This window comes from Panthera pardus, unplaced genomic scaffold (genome assembly GCF_024362965.1).
Source record: "Panthera pardus isolate Hobbes unplaced genomic scaffold, ASM2436296v1 HiC_scaffold_20, whole genome shotgun sequence".
Classification (NCBI taxonomy): domain Eukaryota; kingdom Metazoa; phylum Chordata; class Mammalia; order Carnivora; family Felidae; genus Panthera; species Panthera pardus.
This window is the reverse complement of record NW_026526766.1, coordinates 80,474,857-80,496,408: the sequence shown is the minus strand read 5'-3', so window position 1 is coordinate 80,496,408 and position 21,552 is coordinate 80,474,857. Positions and strand designations below refer to the sequence as shown.

Sequence of the window (21,552 nt, the reverse complement as noted above, 5' to 3'; positions counted from 1 at the left end):
ACGACTGTTCCATCTCTAGGGAGCGTACATTTTTATTTGACTTGCCATTTACTATTTATGTATGCATGCAGCATGGGAAGTTTCACGCTAACCTGTAGATTTGGGGCCGGTGAAGACACAACCCCATCGTCTGTGATTTTATAGCCACGCAGGGCATTTGCGAGTCTTGACCATGGCCAGATGGTGCTAACCGGTCTCCCTGTAATGTCACCTTTTTTTTATAAGCATTTATTTTATTAATTTTTTAAAAATGTTTACTTATTTTTGAGAGAGGGAGAGAGAGAGTGACAGAGCACGAGCAGGGGAGGGGCAGAGAGAGAGCGAGACACAGAATCCGAAGCAGACTCCAGGCTCTGAGCTGTCAGCATAGAGCCTGACGCAGGGCTCGAACTCATAAACCGAGAGATCATGACCTGAGCTGAAGTCGGATGCTCAACCGACTGAGTCACCCAGGTGCCCCAAATGTCATCATTTCTTGCTGACACCTCTCACCCACACTCCCCACCAGGACATCTCAGGAACACCGTCGCCCTCCGCTCTCTGGGGCCACCATTCCCCAGCTGCTCCTCATTTAGGTGGATGGACTCGGCCACCCCTTCCTTCCTCATGGCTCCTGGCAAAGGCCAGTGATCAGCACAGCTCCAGCCATGTTTGGGAACATCACGACACCTGCAAGGGGACTTCTCCCATCTACTGTGCTGTGTTCCTTCAACCTGGACACAAGCACCCTCCCTTTGCTCTGGAAAATTTACCTTATTATGCTTTTGATCCTTTTCTCCCTTCGCTTTACTCTTTTCCCTGCTTTAGGAATTCCCAGTAGTTGGATCTTGGGACAGCCTGGATTGACCCTCTGGATTTTTTTTTTCCCCTCTCTCTGTCTCATTTTCTACTTGTATATTTCATTGTACTTTCTGGAGGAATACCTCAATCTTGTATTCCATTGCTTCTACTAGACATTTTGTTTTTGTAAAGAATCTAATAGAGTTCTTTCTTGATCTTGTTTCCTTTTTCATGACATCCTGTTCTTGTTTAAGCTCCATGATGATATAGTTTGAGGTTCTTCCTCTTCTTCTTCTTTTTTTTTTTAATGATCTTTTCTTCCCTGCATTGTCTCTATTTCCGGTTTCCTTTCTTAGGCTGGTTGGTTTAGTCTCTCTTTCATATTGGAAGCTTTCTTTCTTTCTTTTCTTCTCCTTCCTCCTTCCTTGCTTCCTTCCTTCCTTCCAACTTCCCTACTTCCTTCTTTCCCTCCTTTTTTCTTGAGCTGTTATATTTGCAAATAGGGGGCTTTATTGTCATAATGAAGCAGAGACCCAGGGAAATTCTTATCTAGTTCCTTTTATTCCCTGGAAGCTTTCCTCAGCTGTCGAAGGGGAGGACCAGCTGTCCATGCTCTACCCACACGTGTGCACACAGGACACGTTGACTGCTAGCTGTCATTATGGGAGGCTGGGACAGAGATAGTCTTTGCATTGGGGAAGCATCTGGAGGTCTTTTCTCCGAAGTGTTTTCCAAAGAATGTTCCAGTCGGCTGCCTGGGGGATGGGCTCTGGACATTCTGGGAGCAGTGCAGGCACCTGCGGAACAAGCACTTCTGAAGGCAGAAACTCACTTTACTCCCTCCCACTGCCTGCAGATCTGTACCTCACAGAGCCCTCTGCTCTGTCTGGTGTCCCCGGATCTGGAGCACAGGTTGCTACCCTGATTGCTCCAGAGAACAAATGTCCAGTCCCTTCCAAGGAGATGAGAAGGTAAAGAGAAGTCTCCTACCTGTGCAGAACAGGGGAGGAGGCTGGGGTCTGGTTCCCCTGTGTCCAACCTGGTGCCCTGGCCCTGCCCCCACCACACTGGGACCCCCCACTTCCGAGCCTCTCGGGCTGGGCTGTTCAGCACGCCTCGGTTGTCTCTCCCCCTGCTCTGTTGATCTAGTCAACACTCCGTCCTCCCTTCCCACCTGCCAAAGCTTTTCAAATTCTGTTTCCGGATATCTCCTCTCATATTCACTTCTGATAATCTCCTCAGTCCCTACCTGTCAGGGTGGCGGTGTTCAGGGAGTGAAAGAGACAAATGCGTGTGGTCAATATGCTTTGTTTAATGAGAAGTCAAGTTTCTTCCAAAAATCTAATTCTGTTAATTCAATATTTATTTTTTTTAAACATCCTGATGGTAAGGGTTTTTTTTTCCCCCCTGATTAAATATTTATTAACGGTTTCTAATTTTATTGCTTCGAGGCACAGAATGTGGCCCCAACAGTGTCTTTGGGCGACTTTCTGAGGGTTTCTAGTCACCTTTGGGTGATGTTCCACATATACTCAGAAAGAAGGTACGTTCTCTCTAGGGCAAGTGCGAGGTATCCCTGCTTTATTAAACCTTATAAATGATTAAAAGCCTCGGGGTTCTCATCGTCTCCTTGATCTGTAATAAACTAATACCGGTGGTGTGTTAGTCTCCAAGGTAATTGTATTCGCGTCGATTTTCTTCCTTTGCATCTTCAGGTTTTGCTATTTGACTCCACTTAGTCCACACACGGAGGCTCACGGCTTTCGTTCCTTTGTTAAAGATGCCCTCTGTCAACACGATGTCGGCCTCCTTCATCGCCACTTCCTTGAACCCGGTGTTGTTCCCGTGGTTGCCGCCCCAGCAGAGGGACGGGGGTCCTTGACCTTGAGGACGGAGGACAGCAGCGCGGAAGCTCTGAAGGGACTCACGGGCTTGGCAACAAGGGGGCAGAGGTGCGGGAGGGGAAGCCGGGCCGAGAGTGGGCTGAAGAACGGAGGTGAGGGGGTGGAGACGGAGGTCTCCTGGGCAGCAAGCCTCGGCTGAAGGGGAGGGAAGAAAACCCAGCTGGGGGCAGGTGAGTAGAAAGAGACCCAGCACTTCAGACGCCAGGAAAGAGCAGTGCAGCTGAAGTTTCAGGAGTGATAAGGCAGCAAGGGTGGGGGGAGGGCCCTTGCTGGGTCAATGGGGGAGTCTTCTGCGGGGGGGGGGGGGGGGCAGCAGGATGGCCCTGTGAGCAGGCAGCAGTCAGGCTCGGGAGATGGCAGAGGTGAAGGTCTGGTTACTTGTAGTGGAAAACAGGAAAGGGACACAGAACCCACAGGGGTCGGTGCGAACTGGGGTGTTTTCTTCTGCTCGGCCGCCCAGAGAGCATGGGCTGTGGGTAATCCCAGGGCTGATATGATCAAAGAATATTGCCGAAAAGGGGGCTAAAAAGGGAGACCACAGGGGTTGAGCTTGGTGGGGAAGGCGGTAAAGACACAGAGAAGGCCCCTGGGAGGGAAGGGGTCCGTCTAATGCAGGGAGTGGGGGTGTGGGTGTTAATGTAGACAATGGGGAGGGTGGGACAGAGGAAGGGGTCCTCACCAGAGACCAGAGGTTGAGAGTCAGAGGCCAGGGGGCCGTGGTGGAGGGAGGGGCACAGCCAGGGGAGCGCTGGGCAGGCAGGTGGCAGTGTGGGCGGGTGGGGGAGGGGCGATAACGTTTCCTAGTGGCTGAGGCGAGGCGTGAGCATGGGTTCGGGGGGCAGGAGGCCGCCGCCCCCAGAACCACATGGCTTTGGAGTCACCCGGGGCTAACAGGAACAAGGGCAGGCTGGAGTGTGTAGACAGTGACATTGTGGTTCTGTTACCCCCTGCCATCCTGCCGTTCTGCTCTTGAACCAGCCCTCCCATTACCTTCAAGGATGAGCACAGGAGCGCCCGTGGGCTTTCTCTCTGGGAGTGCTGGACAGCCAGGGCCCAAGTCCCTGGCATGAGCTAGAGACACCTGTGTAGGTGACAGACCAAGGTCTCCATCGGGTGATCTGACTGGATACATCCCCGCCCCCTAGAGTATCCGGGCTCCTGTGCCTGTGTCGTTTCCGAGGGGTTGGGCTGAGGCCCGGATGGGCCCCCTCTTAGCCATGTGTCAACAGGAGAGGTGTTGACCCCTAGGTGTTACTGGGTGGTGCCTGGGACCTGCTGAGTAGGACCCAGGGCTGCAAGGTCCCCGTGCATGGGTGCAGACGAAGGGGTTTGGGGGATGGCTTGTTTCAGAGGCCCTGGGTTTGGCCTTGCAAGTGGGTCTGGCTTGTGACAGCCTCATGAATTGGGGCCTTCCAGGCCTTAGGAGCTTGGTTTAGCCCAGCTCAGCCATGACCTGCTGGGGACATGGGCCAAACTCTCCCCTCTCCCCTGGAGTCAGATTTTAGTGGGTGGGAAGGCATCTGAAGCAGAGCCTGGCAGGAGACGGTATCTCCTGCAGCGAGTGCGGGGGCCACGCCATCCCCCTGGGGGTGTGGGACCAGCAAAGAGCTCCCTTCTGAGCTGGTCAGAGCCCGGGAAGGGCCCTGGGAAGGCAACGCTCCACTGCCCAACGGGAAACAGTCTCAGGTCACTCGGTAAGCCAAGACCAACACCACTACCGGTTCCGGGAGGGCTCCCCTGTCTGCAGGTACCACGGGAGGGAACCCCAGGGCCAGTCCCTTGCTAAAGGTCAATACAGACCCACAACTCAAGAGTCACCGCCTAGAAAATCTCCTGAGATGCAGCTGAATGGAGGCGAGTCAGGTTTAAAATAGCTAAATAAATCTTTAATATTTCTAATTGCAAATGTACAGAAATTGCACAGCCACACAGTCTTAGAACACCAACAACTTTCTCTGTACATTATTACACAGTTCAAAGTCGCAGCTGGGAGGGGCTCCAGCCAAGACTCCAACGTTTGCGTGGTTTTCTTTTTCACATACTTACAAAAGGGGGAGCGGGGGGCGGTGTGGGGCCGGGGGTGGATTTGGGGCCAAAGGTGTAGAAAAGAGGGGCTGTTTCCCTGGACAGCCTGCCTTCCGCTGATGGGCGGGGCGGCAGGGAGAGGCGTACCCCATATCCCCCCCCTTGGGGGCAGACGCTCTATAGGGGGGAGGTTGAGGGGGGGGGCGTGTGGAGCTCTCGCCTTGGTTCCCCAACCCCCCCCTTTCTGGGCAGTCGGAAAAAAATCTTCACTTATAGGAAGTTTGGCAGTTTCCTTCACCCTAAACATAAAAGTTAAGCAAAAAGTCAGGCCTCTCTGTGCCGGCCAGGGAGGACAGTCGTCTCCAGCAGGCTCTGGGCCCAGGGCCTCACCTTCCCGGAGCAGGGCCTGCCTTCCCTCACTCCCCCTCCCTCTGGCCCTCTGGCACCCTGGCCCCACCCCGGGACGCAGGTTCTGTGTGGCCCGGACAGGGCGCGTGTCCCCAGCACCCCACCCAGACAGCACGCTGCAAAGCCGACGGGTACATGCCACAGGTGGGGAGAAACCCCGACACCGAACCCCAAACCCCCTCCTCCTGCCCAATACTGTTCTAGATTAAAAAATAAAATACAAACCATCGGAGAGCAGCGGTCCCGGGCAGCCCTCGGCAGCACCAGGACTAAAGGACTATGTACAACCATTAGGTGAAATAGTTACATTACAGTCGAACACCGAGAACATTTACAAAAATTGTCAGACTTGCAATTCAGATAAAAATCTGTGAAGAGTCTGTACACTTTTACAGTTTTTGCACTAAGTAAATAAGGCTCTCGGCCTGAGAGCTCACACCCACGCCAAGGGCCACCAGCACCACACGCATGCTGGCCTCCTACGCCCTGCCGTCCGGGCCCTGGGAACCTCCCCCCGTATTGCTAAGAGGCGCTCAGTCCGAGGTTGCTCTACGAGGCATCGAGGCATCGGTGGGGGAGGGGTGGGGGGGAGGGGAGGGCTCACCGGGCAGCGGGGGGAATGAGACCGAACCAGAGGACATCACTGGGGCCAGGCCCTGCCTGTGTGGCCACAGGTGGGGGCGGGGCCACAGCCCCCACGGCCTTCCTTCCTGAGGTCTGTGACCCTTAGGGGCCTGCCCTCTCCTCAGCGGCAAGTCTCTGGCCTAACTGAACTGCAGGTTTCATTTAAAAGCCCCTGCCCAGAGGCCAGGATGGAGCGCAGCGTGGTCTGGGCCACCCTTCCCGCACTCGACCTGGTGGGCTCTGTGGTGACCGTGGCCCTGGCTGCAGCAGGAAGGGCTCAGGGCTCTTCCCCAGGGTCTCAGCTTCCTGAGGCCAAGGCAGAGGGGGCGGCTCGGGCAGCTCGCCTAGCCCGGGCTCTGCCGGGGAGGGGGGCAAATGCCCAGCTCTTGCTGGAGACTCCCCAGGGCTGGGGGTGGGACCAGGGAGGGACTGAGACAGACCCAAGCTCCTGACCACCTATGTCCCGCAAGGGGTGGGGATCAGGGAGGGCTGAGAAGCCACAGAACGGCCTAGAGCTGAGGAAAACCGGCCCCAGCTGTGGGATGTGCCCCTCTCCTGTCTGCAGCGCCTGGGTCCTTGGCCGGGGGCCCGGGAAGGGTGAGGAGGAGGCCGGCCGCACACACGGGGCCTGGTGCAGGCCGCTGCTGTCTTGGAGAGGGAGCAAGTCTAACATCCTCCAGGGCCGCTATTTCCCATGCAGTGCGCACGCTCAATTTAAAAGGCCCCTGCGTTCCAGCAAGCGAGCAAGCGGGCTTTTGTTTCTAATGCATACTGTGAAAGGAAAAAAAATCACAGTTATCCACCTTCTCAGGGCCTGCTGGCATTAGAATTTCTTTTATTCATCATTCAGGAAAGATCAGCCTTCCTCTCAGGGTAAGCACCACCAGCTGGCCACTCCCTGCAGGGCCACGGTGCCCTGGTGCACTGGCCCCGGGAGAAGGGCAGGGATCGGGCACAGTGCCATCTGGGCCAACTCTGCCCAGATCTTTGGCTTTAGGGAGCCCTCGGCCTGGGCAAGTGAGAGAGGCTCCAGATCCTCCCCGCAGATACGAGGGCCCAGAAGAGCGGGCCAGGATCCTCACTGGGTCTGTTTGGCAAAATAAGGAAGGAAGTTGGGGGTGGTGGGGAAGAGGCAGGGAGTCTGGGGACAGGTACAGGGGTGAATCCTCGGTTCCTCACAGCCAGGCAGGTCCCTGGACAGGCCGCATGCAGTGGCAGGGGCTCGGGGGAGCCCTGCAGGACAGGTACTCCGGCAGCTCCGTCCTCCCCACCCTCTCCCTGCCTGCCGACCAGCCTGTCCGTCCGCCCCTGGAACTAAGGGACAAGTCCCTCAGGGCGGGGGCCTGGGCCCCTAGCTCTCTAACCCTCTGCCCTGCGGGCGCTCTCTCCCTGGGGAGGGGGAAGGGGTACATGCACTTGGCCAGGTCAAGGAAGAAAGGTGACACACACCAAACTCAGTAACCGACGGAGACGTACTTTGGCAGGCCCCCTGCTCCCCCCAGGCCGCCCCACCCCCAGCGTGCAGGCCTCTCCGGCCTGCACCGAACTCGCTTCTCGGGCCAGAAGAGAGGGGAGCGGGCCCACGCCGCGTCAGTCTGTCCAGGCTCCCCGTGCGGCACCTCCTGGACCGCAGGCGGAGGGAAGGGGAGGAGGCCTGGGCACCCCCTTGCCCCTGCGCGGGAGGCTGCGACTGTGGGGGCACTCCTCCCCAGGCCCCAGGCCGAGGCCTGCTCTGGGCCACCACGGTCCTCCCTCCTCGGGCAGGTTAACAATGGCTGCTGTTTCGGAACTCGCCGTTCTCGGTAATCTGCAATTTGGTGGGGTTGGTGGGGGAGACGCCGTTACGGGCTTGCATGCTGTACCTCTCTTTCAGCTGCGTCAGGGCGCTCATGAGCCGGGCGTTGGCGGCGTCCAGTGAGGCGATACGCTTCTCCTGGGGGCAAACGGGGCATTAGTTGGGGCCACGGGAGGGGTCCTTGGGCCAAAGGGGGGCTGTACCGGGGCAGGGGTCTCCCTGGGGCTAAGTGTGCCCACCAGGGGTGCTGGGAGGAGACGGGGTGGGGGCACCAGGAGTACACTAAGTGTGAAGGGCAGGAAAGGCGGGGCAGTGGGTGTGCTGGGGAGGAGGCTGGGAGGAGGCAGGGAGGAGGTGGGAAGGAGGTGGGAAGGAGGTGGGGGACTGGGAGGGGGAGGGGGGGTGCTGGGAAGAGGCAGGGAGGAAGCTGGGAGGAGGCTAGGAGGCTGAGAGGAGGCAGGGAGGAGGCCGGGAGGAGGTGGGGAGGGGGCCGGGGGTAGGAGGAGGAGGAAGAGGAAGAGGAGGAGGAGGAGGAGGAGGAGGAGGAGGAAGAGGAGGAGGAGGGGAAGAGGAGGAGGAGGAGGAAGAGGAGGAGGCCTCCACGTCACTGACAGAGACCTCCTAGAGCCTGCCTTCTGACGACGTCTCTCACACCACTGCTGCTCACCCAAACAGCAGCCCTAGTGGTGTCACCTGTCAGCCACCTGAGCCCCAAGGGTGTGCGCCCTGGCTCACGTGCATGTGCGAGTGTGTGACACAGAGGTCACAGCTCCTGGTCAGCCTGTGCTGTTTACAGTCTGACCAAGGCCTGGTCCTATTCCCGGGTGAGTGAGAGGAAACAGTGCAGTGAAGGAGAATGGTGGCCGCAGTCTCTTATGTGCCACATCTCTCAATGCAGCTGGGGACCACAGATAAGAGCCCCTCTGCTCCATCTGCCCAGCCTGCTGTCACCTGAAGCCATCCCCGTTCCCCTCCCACCCGCTTCCAGTCCTTGCTCGGTATCCTTGGGGAAAGGCAGTGCCCACCAAGTCGTCCCGGTAGGGAAGGACTTGCCCCACCACTTTCACAGCCTGTCCCCATGAGCGTGTGGTCCACGGAGACCTTCAAATCTGACTTTCCAGACCAGAGACACTGGCCTCCTGTTCCTCCTCAGCTTTTATAGTGGGGGGCATTAATGAGGAGGTAGAGATCTCAAAGTCACCCGCTGCCCAACCCAGGTCCTTTAACGCCTATGGCTGAGCACAGGGCCGGAACCCACCTGGGCATCGATGATCTTCTGTTTGGAGTCTACAGCTGCTTGCATCTCAGCGTGGTCTTTCTTCAGCTCCTCCTCCACAGACATCAACCTGTGACCACACACAAGGACAGTCGAGCTGGCACTTGAGGGAGGTGAGGAGGTGGGTGTGGGGGCGTGGGGCGTGGGGCCTTGTGGGAAGAAGCCATCACACCTGCACAGCGGGGACACAGCAGGGGAGCCCCTCCAGCTGGCCTCCAACAGGCGACATGAGCTGGGTCTACTTCTTCCTTATGCTTTACCCACTCCAGACTCTGTTCCCAGATCCCCCAGAAACCCTTGGAGCTGCCCATTTCCTGATGTTCTTCCAGGAGCCACGGTGGTTGGGGGTGGTGGTTAGGTCCTCACCGCCTCCCAGAGCAGGGCAGGTGGGGTAATGCCGTAAGACCCATGGCACAGGCGGGAAGACGAAACCCTGAAGGGCTCTAGGGCTTTCTCCGCCGACTCGGCGGAGAGTCGTGCCGAGGCCGTGCCAAGAGGTACCAGGCACTCAAAGTAGCGAGATGAAAAGTACAGATCTCCATCGCTCAAAAAGTTCACAGAGCAGCAGGGACACAGGCAGACAATAGCCTAGAGGCTATGGGAACAGAGAAGAGGAAGTAGGCAACTGCACTGGAGGGTGGGAGCACATACTGGACATCTGAGGGACAAGCAAGTCTGAATATGGGTAAGCGTAGGGAAGACGGGAGGAATACCGTCTGCAGAGGCTCAGAACTAAGGCATGTGTGTGTCTGTTGCCAGCTGCTCCCTCCCTGAAACCCTTTCTGGCTTCACCTTGCCGGGCCCTCACACACCTGTCAATCACTGCGGATGACACCCACCTTCCGATGCTCATCCTTTAGCTTCCGGACCCCACGCTCTCTGGGTTTGCCTCCTAGCCCCAAGGCTACTGCTCTGCAGATGCCTGTCCTGCCTGCTCCCAGCATGTCTCCACTGGGGTCTGTCCAAGCCCCCGCTCTTGCTCTCCAGACAAGCTCACCTACTCCCAAGGCTTCATCCCCCTCTCTACCTGCACAACTTCTCCAGGCCAGCAGAGCGGTCCCCTAACCCCTGGGTGAGCACTGAGCGCCTGTCACAGAAGGTGCACAGAGAGGTCAACGGTGCTGGGGCAGGTACCCGCAGGGCTGTTGTGAGAAGTCGGTGGGATCAGCGGTTGGGGAGCACTGATCAGGAGGAAGGGGTGTGGGGCCATGCCAAGGGGGGGTTCCTTGTCACAGAAAGATCAGACATTGAGAAAAGCCTGTAAGAAGGGGGAAGGGAGGAATAGGGAGAAGACGGGCATTAGATGGTGTCAGTCAGAAGGGGAGAGACGTGTGCTTCTGGCTGGTGGGGTAACAGGGACTGGATTTACCCTTTTGCCGTCAAACAGTGACCACAATAAACAAACCAGAAAACCGAATGAAATGTATGAAAAAGTGGCGTCCAGACACAGAACAACTGGCAGTGTCTCCTAAGAGAAGGGAATGCACGAGCTGAGCCCCTCTCACGGCCTGGAGTGTCCAGGCCAAACAAAAAAAGAAGGGAAGTAATCTCATGGAGTAGAGGAGACCCAGGGAGGCCATACCCAAGAAGAGGAAGACACAGAGAGAGCTCCACATATATCCTGAGGGCTCCCCTTGAGTCTCTGGCTGAGGACTGGTCTGCATGCACCACTGAAACATGAGAACAAAACAGCCCCAGGAAGAGTTAATATTCCTACCTGGCAGGGTAGAAAGACGTGCTAACACAGGGGCATAAAGCAGAATCCTCAGAAGGAAACTGCCTCAATATGGAGTCAGATTAGGCTAGATTAAAAGCTGTCCAGACCCACCCCAACAGAGCTTAAACGTAAGCCTCAAAAGAATCAGACTAATTCCAAATAACCTCATTGTGTCCCAGAACAAAGCCCAAAAACATTTAAAAGAACACAAAACATTCCACACCTAAGCAAAAGTCACAATGTCTGGCATCCAACCAAAAATCACCAAACATACAGAGAAGCAGGAAAGTGTAACGGATAACCAGAAAGAAAATTAATCAATAAAAACAGACTCAGAAATGTCACGGATGACAGAATTAGTAGACACTGAAACTACTGTAAATGCATTCCACATGGCTGGGAAAATAGAGGAAAGCAGGAGCATGATGAGAAGAGAAATAGAATTTAAACCAAGCTGAAAGTCTGAAGGTGAAAAATACAGTATCTGAAACGAAATGAAAAAAATACTGATAGGATTAACAGCAGATCGGACATTGAAGAAGAAATGATTAGTAACCTTGCAGACGCAGTAACAGAAATGATCTAACACACGGCAGGAAAGAAAAGGGAAAAAAGGAAACAACAAAGCATCAGTGCAGTGTAGGACAATATAAAGCAGCCTAACGGAAGTGTGATGCGATTCCCAGGAAAGAGACTGGGGAAGCAGGATGGTGGACTCACAGAGCCAAAAGCTCAAACCCAAGAAACGTGAAGGAAACTACGGCAAGGATCCTCATAATCAAATTATCGGTGATCAGCGATAAAAAAAATCTTAAAAACAGCCAGAGAAAAAGATAGCTTAAGTACAAAGGAACAAAAATGATGACAGAATTGCTACTATTATAGCTTGAGAATGAGGGCCCGACTGGGCCCACTGCCTGTTTTTGTAAATAGCCACACCACACACATAGTTCTGCTACAACAGCAGAGTTGAATACTTACAGGGGCCATATGGCCTGCAAAGCCTAAAATATTTATTATCTGCCTTCTTATGGGAAGTTTCCAACTCCTGCCCTAAAGTGACAACAGAGACATAGCTAGTAAGACAATAAGCGATAAAATGCAATCATAAAAAATGCTCAATCCAAAAGAGTTCGGGGGAAAAAGGGAACAAAACAGATGGTACAAATAGATAATGGTAGCGAGATAAGAGATTCATACATAATTATATTGATAATTACATTAAATGTAAATGGTCTAAACACTCCAATTAAAAGGCAGAAACTGTCCGATTAGATAAAATGCAAGAACCAATAAGGTGTCTATAAAAGAAATTCATTTATATAGAAAGACACCAATAGGTTAAAAGTATAAGGATAAAAAAGGATACACCTGGCTAATATTAATCAAAATAAATTGAGACACCTGTAATTAACATCAAACAAAGTAGATTTCAGAACAAAGAATGTTATGAGGGATAAAGATGGTGATGTTATAATAATAAAGAGATCAGTTCATCACCAGCACGTAACAATCCTAGATGTGGTTGCAGAGTTTCAGTGTACATAAATCGAAAACAATAGAAAAGAGAAATACACAAATCCATATTATGATTAGACATTCAATATCCTTTCCCCAAATAGTGATAGAATGGTAAACAAGTAGACACAAAAACTGGTAAGAATCTAGAGTTAAACAATGCTAGCAACCAAACTGATCTAATTTGACATTTCCATTACGGAGGAAATACACTGTGATAGTTAGTAGAAATAAATGCGCTAAGTAAGCCACTGAATTCAGAGACCACACGCTCCTCAGAGAAGAGATACAATGAGGAAGAGGTGGTTAGTTTGAGAAGCATTTCCATTCCCGGAACCACACACACAAAGAACAGAGCTGGCTGTCAAGTGAACAGTGGATTAACAGTCACTCTGGTTACAGGATCTCTGCTCACGTTAACCATTTTATAATGAACACACCCATAGGTATGTGAAACAAACAGTAATTAGGAGCAGAGAAACGGGTAGTCTAAGTAGGAAGAATCCGGAAAGGGTTTCTGTAGTGGACAAAACATGAGGCCAGGTGGGGAAACTTCTGGGTATGGCACACCTGCTAAATCTGTCCAGCTGACAGGCTCTTATGCCGTGAAAACAAGCTAGAAAGTCCACGCTATTTCCTCTGCTACCTTGTATTACTGTCATAAAGACGTGAACTTCACGATCGGGACGCTGTGGGATGGCTGGGACGCTACACCTTCACTGTGCTCCCTGCCTACAGACGCCCTACCCATGGGTGGAGACAGAGAGAGAATGAGAGAGAGAAAATCAACACAGGATGTCATCGAAGCCATCAATAAAGGTGAGAGTCCGCATCAGAGCCAATGGTTCCCTGGAAATCTTTCCCAGGTAACCCAAGGGCACCTTAAACTGGAATGGCTGGGACACCCCAACTGCTCCCCTCCCCAGACCCTCATCTCAGCAACTGGCACCAAGACACCCAGACGCTCTTGGTAGAAACTTGGGGGATATTTTGCCTTCCTCCCCCCCCCCCCCCCACCTTCACCCGCCGAATGTAATGACATTTATGCCGACTTTTCCTGCCCAGAATTGGGTCCTCACTGTGTTTCAAGGCGCCCCCAATCCTAGCTCCCCTGACAGGGCTTACCAAGAAAACAGGACTCCTTACAGGGCCTTGTCTGACCTCACTCCTGCCACGCCCGACTTCGCGTTCCACCATCAGTGCACCCTGTGCCAGGTAGGGCTTCCTGCGGTCCAGGCTGCCTAACGCCACACGTGTGCCATGCTGTCCCCACTGCCTGGGACGCTCTCCTCCTTCCACCCTTGGCTCATCCTGCGGCTGATCAGCCCTTCCCCTCATCAGGAGGACGGCCTGCCTGCTCTGTGTGCGGGGGACCAGAACCGGCTGCTCTCACCTGCTGATGATGCCCTTCATCTGGATGTCCTTGTCCTCCTGCTGCCGCCGCAGCCGCTCCTCACCCTCCTCCAGCCGCGCCTGGTACTCCAGCACCAGCTTCTGCGTCGTCTCCTCCTGGCACTTGAACAGGGTCTCGTACTCCTCCAGCTTCTTGGTGGAGATCCGCAACTTGTCCTGCAGCACGGCCAGGTCCTGCCAGGGGGGCGGCGCGCCAGGGGCACAGCACCCAGGACAAAGAGCACACCTCGTGAGCCCAAGCGGGAGCACGGGTAGCAGGGAGCCCAGCTCGGAGACTCCTCAGGAGCCCAGCCAGAGGGGTGGCGGTGACACGCAAGGCCTGTCCCCACCCGGGGCTTTCTCCGCTTCAACCTCCCACCCCTGCAGCCTGGCCTCACAGCTGTGAGGGAATGAAGACTCACACCCAGATCTCGGAAGTAACAGTTTAACTAGGGCACTGAGGTTGTTGTTGTCGTCATTAATACAATAAACAAATGTTAAAAACACTCTTGGATATATTAAGACCTGACAGCATCCTGAGAGATAGGGGCTCTACAGGAGGGGAAACCGAGGCCCAGAAGGCAAGGTGACCCGGTCACGTGGAGAGTGACTGACCAGTGGGGTAAGGTCCTAGCCTCCCAGCCTCTATGTGAAACTAAAGCAAGGGCATGGTGTGGGGAAGTAAGGGGGAGACAGAGAGGTTAAAGGCAGGTGGGGCTGAAGCTAGAATCAAGGGGCTGGGGGCCAGGATGCCATGACAGTATGGGGGCTGGAGGAGGCAGGAAGAGCCTCTCCTTGAGTCCCAGGCAACGGAGGCCTAATTCACTTCAGCAAAGGACTGCCCAAAGGTTAGGAGGCAGCAAATCCAGAGACCGGTGAGAGACCAGCCCCAACTCAAAGCAAAGGTCCTACAGCAAAGCTGGATCCACAGAGAGCCTGGCTCCGGGAGAAATGACCTCGGCCCGTCCCAAGTCTTGCTGAGCTGGCCAGAGAGGGGTGGGGAAGACCCTCCCAGGTCTCCAGGGAGCTCGAGGGAACAAGGCCTCCTGGATTTGCCTGTAAGGGTTAGTAGTGGAGAGGGTGAGAGAAACAGGAGCTCGTTCAGCCACGGAGCAGCAAGGAAAGGGGACACCCCGGCTGCAGCCGGACCCCTGCAAATGGTCCGGGCGGTCCTTGCAATTCACAAGTGGGAACTGGAGTCTCAGAGACGTGCAGAGCCCAGCCCGGCTCACGCAGGGAGCCCGGGCGAAGGCTGGCTCTCCTTGCTGCCCAGCCAAACGCTGGCTCTTGGAGCACTGTGCCCCACATCCCCTTGTCCCCTCCACGTAATTATGGTGAAAGCAGGTGGATGCAGTGGACTAAGGGGATGGTGGAAGGTGGCGGAATGCAGCATGGACATGAACCTCGCCTTAGGCCAGGAGGAGGGAGAGCTGCCACCCTGACCTCCGTGGAATTGCCTGAGAGGCTGCTACAGGCTTTCCTGGGGCTGAGAGGCGAGGGCACCTAGGGAAGCGGGGGATGTGGCTGCCATGCTGGGGTGGCCTTGCAAGGGGCCCCGTGTTGACCTGGGCCTGCAGGGGGACATGAGAACCAGCCATGGATCCAGGACAGGTGCCATAACAGCAGGGAGAATTTGGGAGGACAGAAGCCCCTCCCACTGCCCCCGCCAAATGCTGGATGTGTGTGGTGGGGTGGAATCTGGATATTTTAGAACCATTTTTTCTCCCTAGGGGGAAGCAAGCCTCGCAGTAGCAGTCTGGCCCCACCCCTTCACCCTGGCTCTTTCTCTCAGGCCCTGGCTAGGCACAAACCCAGAGTGGGGGGGGCCTGGCTGGGGGGCAGCCCTCCCGGCTGCCTTGGGGACCCACACCTCTCTGCTGCTCATGCACGAAGCGCCCCATGACGGTCTCCATGTGCCTCTTTGGCATCCCCCAGCCCTCAAGTCCGGCACTCTCAGAAACTCAGCTGCCCGGTCACTCAGGGAAGGGGCCTCCCAGAGGTCTGAGGACCGAGTCCTGGGAGTCTGGGTTCAGTACAACTTCCAGTGAGTCTCGTGTGCAACCTATACAGGAATCCTCAGCTCTGAACTAAGCCCTTCTTGCTGCTTCTACTTCCAGATTCCACTGGCTGCCGTCCTCATGGGGGACCAAGGGTTGAGAGAGGACTAGCCATACACAGGAAGAAGCAGCACCCTTCATTCAGGGCTCAAGGGGAGAGAACGTCGTCGGGCAGGCAGCCCCGCCCTGCCCCACACTGCCAGGGTCCGGCTTTACCTTTTCTGCTTGGCTGAGCTCCTCCTTACTCCTTAGCCTATCCCTGTGGGGGGGGTCTGGGCCCAGGCCCTCGTCTTCTAACAACTGCGCGTTCATGGTCAAGAGCCAAGCGGCCGTGCGGTCCAGGGCATTGGGGCTCACGGGTGAAGGGCCCTACAATGAAACACAGCCGTGAGGGGCTGGAGGGAACAGGGGGGTGGGACGAGGTGAGTCACGGGGACAAGTGGCTCAGAGGCATGGCAGGGGCAGGGGGTTTCCAGCTGGCCAGGCGCCTACCGATACCACCCCCAACTCAGGAACTCCCATTCTCGACGGCGGCCTGAGGTGGAGTCAAGAGCCCAGGTGGCCCAAGCACCCCTCTCTGCCGCCCAGGTGAGAGCAAGTGAGCTTGGCCAGGCAGGTGGTCATGCAAGTCACAACACATCTGTCCCACATACTGTGTGCGGCCCCAGGGTGACAGGAACACCATTCGCCCCAGCAGCTGAGCCCTGGAGGCCAGCTGAGACACGAAGGTGGGGGGGGTGGGGGTGGGGGGGACGTGCTGGGGTTCTGGTTGACTCCTACCCTGGGCAGGGCTTTATCAGGCCTCCAGCTGGAGATGGATAGAGCCCTCCCTCCTTTCTCTCCCCGACCCCTGCTGCCCCTGATTCAAGGACTCGGGCGGGGGCCAGCGGCCCCCGGGGGAGGGGAGGTGGTGTGCGTGGCAGGCCGGCGGGATGGGCCACGTGCGGCATCACTCAGCGTGGGATGGCAGCTGGGCACAGGTGAGATGACCAGGAGGAGCAGCGCGACATGGGGGATGATGGCCCGCCCTCGGACGACAGCACTGACCTGCTTGTGCACCGCGCGAGGCTTCAGCTCCGGGCTGTCACCCTTGGATGAGGACGACGGCTGCCGGAGCCGGGCTCCGGGGCCAGCCCAGTCAGGCGAGGCGGACGCCAGCGGTCCGCTCGAAGGCCGCGGGTACTGCAGCGTGCTCAGCAGGGCGGGTGGCGTCCGGCCACGGGGCGCGGGGGGTGGTGGTGGGGGCGGCGGCGGCGGCTGGTCGATCCTCCGCTGGGGGCCGGCGCTGTTCTGCCGTGGCACCGTGGGCTGCCCGCCCTTCTCAGTCAGTGACACCTGCCGCCGCGCCAGCTCCCCGGGCCGCCGCGCCAGCTCCTCGGCGGCACCGCCGAAACTTCCCAGCTTGGCGGCAGCTGCCAGCTCCTCACTGTTGCTGTGGGAGCTCAAGGAGCTATGGCCCTCGGAGCCCGAGTCACCAAGGCCGCGGGGCGAAAGCGGCAGGCCCGCCGCCATCTGGTACACGGGGTTCTGGAAGGAGAGCGGCGCCAGCAACTGGGGCCGGCCGGGGGCGCCCTCGGAGGTGCCCGGTGTGGTCGGCGTCTGGCCCGCCCGCCGCACCGTGGCCAGCCCCGCCAGGCTCGCCGGGGCCGCCCGGGCCGGCCACCCGGCCACCAGCTGCGATGCCGGCGCCTGCCCGTCGGCAGTGAGGGCGTCGGGGCCCGCCGGGGAGCCAGCCTCCCCGTCCAGCGTGCGGGCATCTTGCAGGTCCACCATAGACAGGCTCTTGCCACCATTGGCCATCTGAAGATCAGGCTCGTTGGCTTCCGAGTAACTCGAGCTGCGGGCAGGTGAGGGCTGGACCCCGGAGGACCTTGTGACAAAAAACAAGTCCTTGTTTTCGGGGGTTGGAGACGGTAACCGGGTGAAATCTATCAGACTGCAGGGAGACAAGCACACACAAGGAAAGAAGGGGGAAGAGAAGAACTGTGAATGTGGCCAAGGCGGGTCCAAACCGAGCGCCCCGCCGACCTGCCAGGGCCTGGCAGCCTGAGGCAGGGCTGGGGAGGAGGGAAGATGGGGTGGGGGAGAGGAGGTGCGTGGGCTGCAAAAGTGGGAGAGGCTGGGAGCGGTGGCCCAGCCGCAAACCAAACCACAGCCCTGGCAGCTGACCCCGGCAGAAGCCCCCACGGGGACTGAGTGGCCAGGGTGGCCGTTCCTGCACAGAACCTCTACTCTAGGGGCCAGCGCTGCTAGTTCCAGGTCAGGCTGTCTGGTACGCCTGTTCCTGGCTCAGCTGCATCTTGGGACACAGAGTGCTGGGGCCTGGAGTGTTCTGGGAAATTCCCCTTAGCTAAACCCCAACCCACAATGCAGTGGCTCTCTGCTATCCAAGGGTCCTGCACTAAGAACTCTGACTTCAAAGCCGCAAGGGCCCCTGCTGCCTCTTCCCTCTCGTTCCTCATCAGACTGATAACCAGAGTGGGGACCCAGTGAGGGCCCCCCCCCCCCCCCGCCTCCTGCTGCCACCTTTGTCTGACTGGCAGGCGGGGGCTGGTGTTCCTGGCAAAAACAAGGACTCAGAGGAGGATCCAAAGGTGTGACTCAGGCAGGGAGGGTCTGCACCTGCAGAGGCGGAGCCGTACCCACCCCCAGTCTTCCAGCCTCTTCCCTGGCCCCTCCCCGGAAGCCCACTCCTTAGAAGGCACAATGTGGAGGGTCAGGTCGGCTGTGGAGGGAAGGCTGGGGGAGGTAAACAGGCTCTGAGCGGGCAGGGGTTTCAACAACGGGGAGCCTGGGATGGAGAGGAAGTGACAAGTCCCAACTGATGGAACTTGGGCGGGGCAGGCTGCAGCCACTCGGCTGGACACCGGCAGGCAATGGAGCCGGAGAAACCCAGACCGGCCTCAGGCTTTGGCTGTCGTGCTACACACGCGGTCAGGTCTCCTCAGAACCCACGCGCCTGGCTACCTCTTAACCAAGGTGCGTCCCCTTCCACCTGACCCGCTCTCCTTCATCTGGCAGGTTGTGTGAACGGACCCCCCGGGCTCAGCGGGAGCTGGGAAGCACCCCCAGTCCTGTGTACCACACACCCTATTCTGGATGTCCGCGCCCTCGCCTGCTTACGAGCCCGCTGCCGTTGCCACCTCAGAGCAAGACCCAAGTCCCAACTCTGCTGCATAAGCCTTACCAGCCGGTCCAAGATGCCCCCTGGGAGGGCAGTGTGTGAGTGGGGCACAAACGGTTCACTACACATGCCACATGCCAAGTCTTTCAAAGGAATGTCCTCATTTTGACGTTAACATCCAAGAACATTCTGCCTCCCTGTCCTCAGTCTGAGGGCGGGGCCTCAACACCTCTCCTAGTTTCTGGAGCGCCCAGCCTCAAAGCCTTGCAGAGTGACCCAGACTCCTGCTGAAAACACATACACTTGAATGCCACTCCTGGAGATTCTGATTCAGACCCAGGAAATACCAGAAGAGGTATTTTTAACACACACCTGGGTAATCTAAAGGCATTTGGGACTAGTGATCGTTCTTCAACAGAATGTATTGTCTTTCTCCAAGCCTTTGTTTGTGCTAGTTCCTCTACATAGAATGCCTTTTCCACCCATGGAAATGTTGCTTTTCCTAAAAAGCCCAAAACACTTTACCTCCTCCAAGAAGCCTTCCCTGATTTTTCCCAAATGGAGGCTCACTGCCTACAGCCTGCACAACACATTTCAAGTCTCAAGTAGCTTATTTTATAAACGTTTGTGTAGACATCCTCCTCCCCAGTGGAAACTGCAGGCAGGTTGTACCTTGTCTACACGCGCACCCCACAACAGCCGGTACACCTGGCCTCTCTTACCCAGAGAGATCATTCTCGATCACCATCTTCTGCAGCCCGGCCGAGATGCTGCTACTGCCAGAGCCAGGAGTGGAGGCCAAGTCGTTGGTCCCCGTGAGCTGCCCACTGCCTGGGGTACTCAGTGCTGTGTGGACATCCCTCAGGATTCGAGGCAGGGGTCCCAGTTTGGATACAATGTTCTGCAAATACACAGCAAGTGGCAGGTGTGACCTGTGGGCGCCACTTGGGGAGGCCAAGTGCACTGCACCTGCTGCGGTTCAACACTGCTGAGGAGCCACTTGGAAAGGCAGGCCCTGCCCTACCCTCCCCACCTGTCAGACCCAACAGGGCTGGGAAGGAGCTGGAAAGCCTAGGAATCTGCAAATGAACATTTTTCCCAAGCCCCCCAGATACTTCTGGTGGTGGGGGGGGGGGGGCGGGTGAGAGGCCTAAAGGGAGAAATGGTGACCTAGTCCAAGCCTTCCACCTGAGAACATCCCATCTCCATGCCCCAGAGAGGGGAGCCCACGAGGAACCCCAGAACTTCCCACAGCAACACCTCCCTATCCGAGAGACTTCTGGGATTGGCCTTCTGCTTATGCACTGGCTTCCGTGGTTTTGTGCAAAAAAAGTGTGAAAACTCATGCAGTCAACAGCATAGACTTGAGAGGCAAACACCTCGATTTCAAATTCTTGCTGCACTGCCATCAGCTGTGACGGCGGCTGCCATCTCCTGTGCTTCCTGCCTGCTTGTGCAGATGTGGGTGTCGGAGGCAGGCACGGGACGCCGTAAGCGGTGGCAGTTAGAGTGACTGGTGTTGGCAGCAGTGGAGAAAGAGAGGGCCTTGGCCCCACTGCCGTTTCCTGCCCTGTGTCTCTTGAGCCAAAGGGGAGTGGGTATCAGCGAACAGACACGACCGCAGCAACAAGACGCGGGGATTAACCCGTGTGTCCGCAACAGGGGCTAGTGAAATGTGTACTCCTATGCGGGACAGCCTGCGGCCATCCGAGGGGCCACAACGGCGGCGCAGCCCCTAGTGACATGGAAAGAGGACAACAGAGCCAGGTGAGAAATGCACTTTGCAGTGCTCACTTCAACACAAACAAAAACGGAAAAGAACTCTGTGCATGCATGGGTACTTAACACACATGCAGACATATCTAGAAAGCTACACACTGGAGTGCCCTGAGTGGTCACCTCTAGGGAATGGGACGGGACCAAGGAGGCCTTCCATCCCTGTTCAGGCAGTAACCACGTTTGTAAAGTGGTCTCTTTAAGCCCGGGGAAGCAACAGATATTGTGGAAGTGGATCCTGACCGGACTGTTTGTGGTGTGGGCTGGGGCTGCCGGGCCACCGAGGGCGCAGGCCAGGCGGCCGCAGCAGGATCAGACATGTCTAGGGAATCAGATTTTCAACTCATGGTCAAGGGTAATTCTGGAAAGGCCTGTAGCTTCCTGCCTGACGTGTGGAGGTGCAGCATCTTCAGTGTCTATCTTTTTCACATCAGTGGCCTTAAAACCTAGAACGAGGATATTTTCAGAGAAGCAGCTAAAGATGATCACGTTTCTCACAGGTAGGGGGCACACCTTCACACACTCAATGCTGAGTGTGGACAGCTAAAGCCCCCGTGGGCAAAGTGGGCTCCCGTGGCTGGTGCTGGTAACTGAATGGGACACTGTCCATCAAGGGAAAGGGGCTCAGGGACCCTGAGGGCAATGCTCACAGGGCCTGGGCTGGGACCTTGGGCTCTGGCACCCAGGCAGGCGAACACTTTGACCCCCACAGTTAGTCCAGAAGGAGGGGCAGCCCTGAGCTCTGCAGCTACCTCTGGCCCGGCTCTGTCCCCCCTGGAGCCCGTGGGGCCAGGCACCTGCTCCAGCTGGCTGACGGCCTCCCAGAGCAGCGAGTGCAGGCTGGAGAGCTCGCGGCCCAGGTCGATGTAGCCCTCGAAGCCGGCCGTGTTGGAGACGGTCTCGGGGTTGGAGATCTCCAGCAGGAAGCGCTGCATGTTGGTCCACTCGTGCTCCAGGAACTGGTTCATGAAGGACATGTACTCCTCCTTGCTGCCAAACCTGGACAGAAAGCAGAGAGGGTAAGTGTCCCGGGGCCGGTCCAGGAGACCCCCTTTGAGTCCCCCAGCCCCCACTGTGGCTGCCTCTCCCACCACTCACTCCACCAAGCCAACACATCTGCTCTGGCTCAGGGCCCTCGTTCCCGGCTGAGGCCGGA

General features: G+C 56.7%; 1 protein-coding gene across 13 annotated transcripts in view; it reads right to left on the bottom strand.

The window, feature by feature from the left end:
- Positions 1-4,548: 4,548 nt before the first annotated feature.
- DAB2IP (DAB2 interacting protein) overlaps positions 4,549-21,552 on the bottom strand; it is a 187,712-nt gene continuing 170,708 nt past the window's right edge. For 10 of the 13 annotated variants that reach the window (XM_019453954.2, XM_019453952.2, XM_019453957.2 and 7 more), the window contains 7 exons: positions 21,194-21,395; positions 19,343-19,521; positions 16,544-17,432; positions 15,713-15,865; positions 13,441-13,634; positions 8,795-8,882; positions 4,549-7,674 (listed from right to left, as the gene is read on the bottom strand). In XM_019453954.2, the coding sequence (XP_019309499.2) occupies positions 7,507-7,674; positions 8,795-8,882; positions 13,441-13,634; positions 15,713-15,865; positions 16,544-17,432; positions 19,343-19,521; positions 21,194-21,395 (1,873 nt within the window). In that variant the 3' untranslated portion in view covers positions 4,549-7,506. The remainder of the gene's footprint in view (positions 7,675-8,794; positions 8,883-13,440; positions 13,635-15,712; positions 15,866-16,543; positions 17,433-19,342; positions 19,522-21,193; positions 21,396-21,552) is intronic. The other 3 variants (XM_019453955.2, XM_019453953.2, XM_019453956.2) reach the window with 3 other exon arrangements.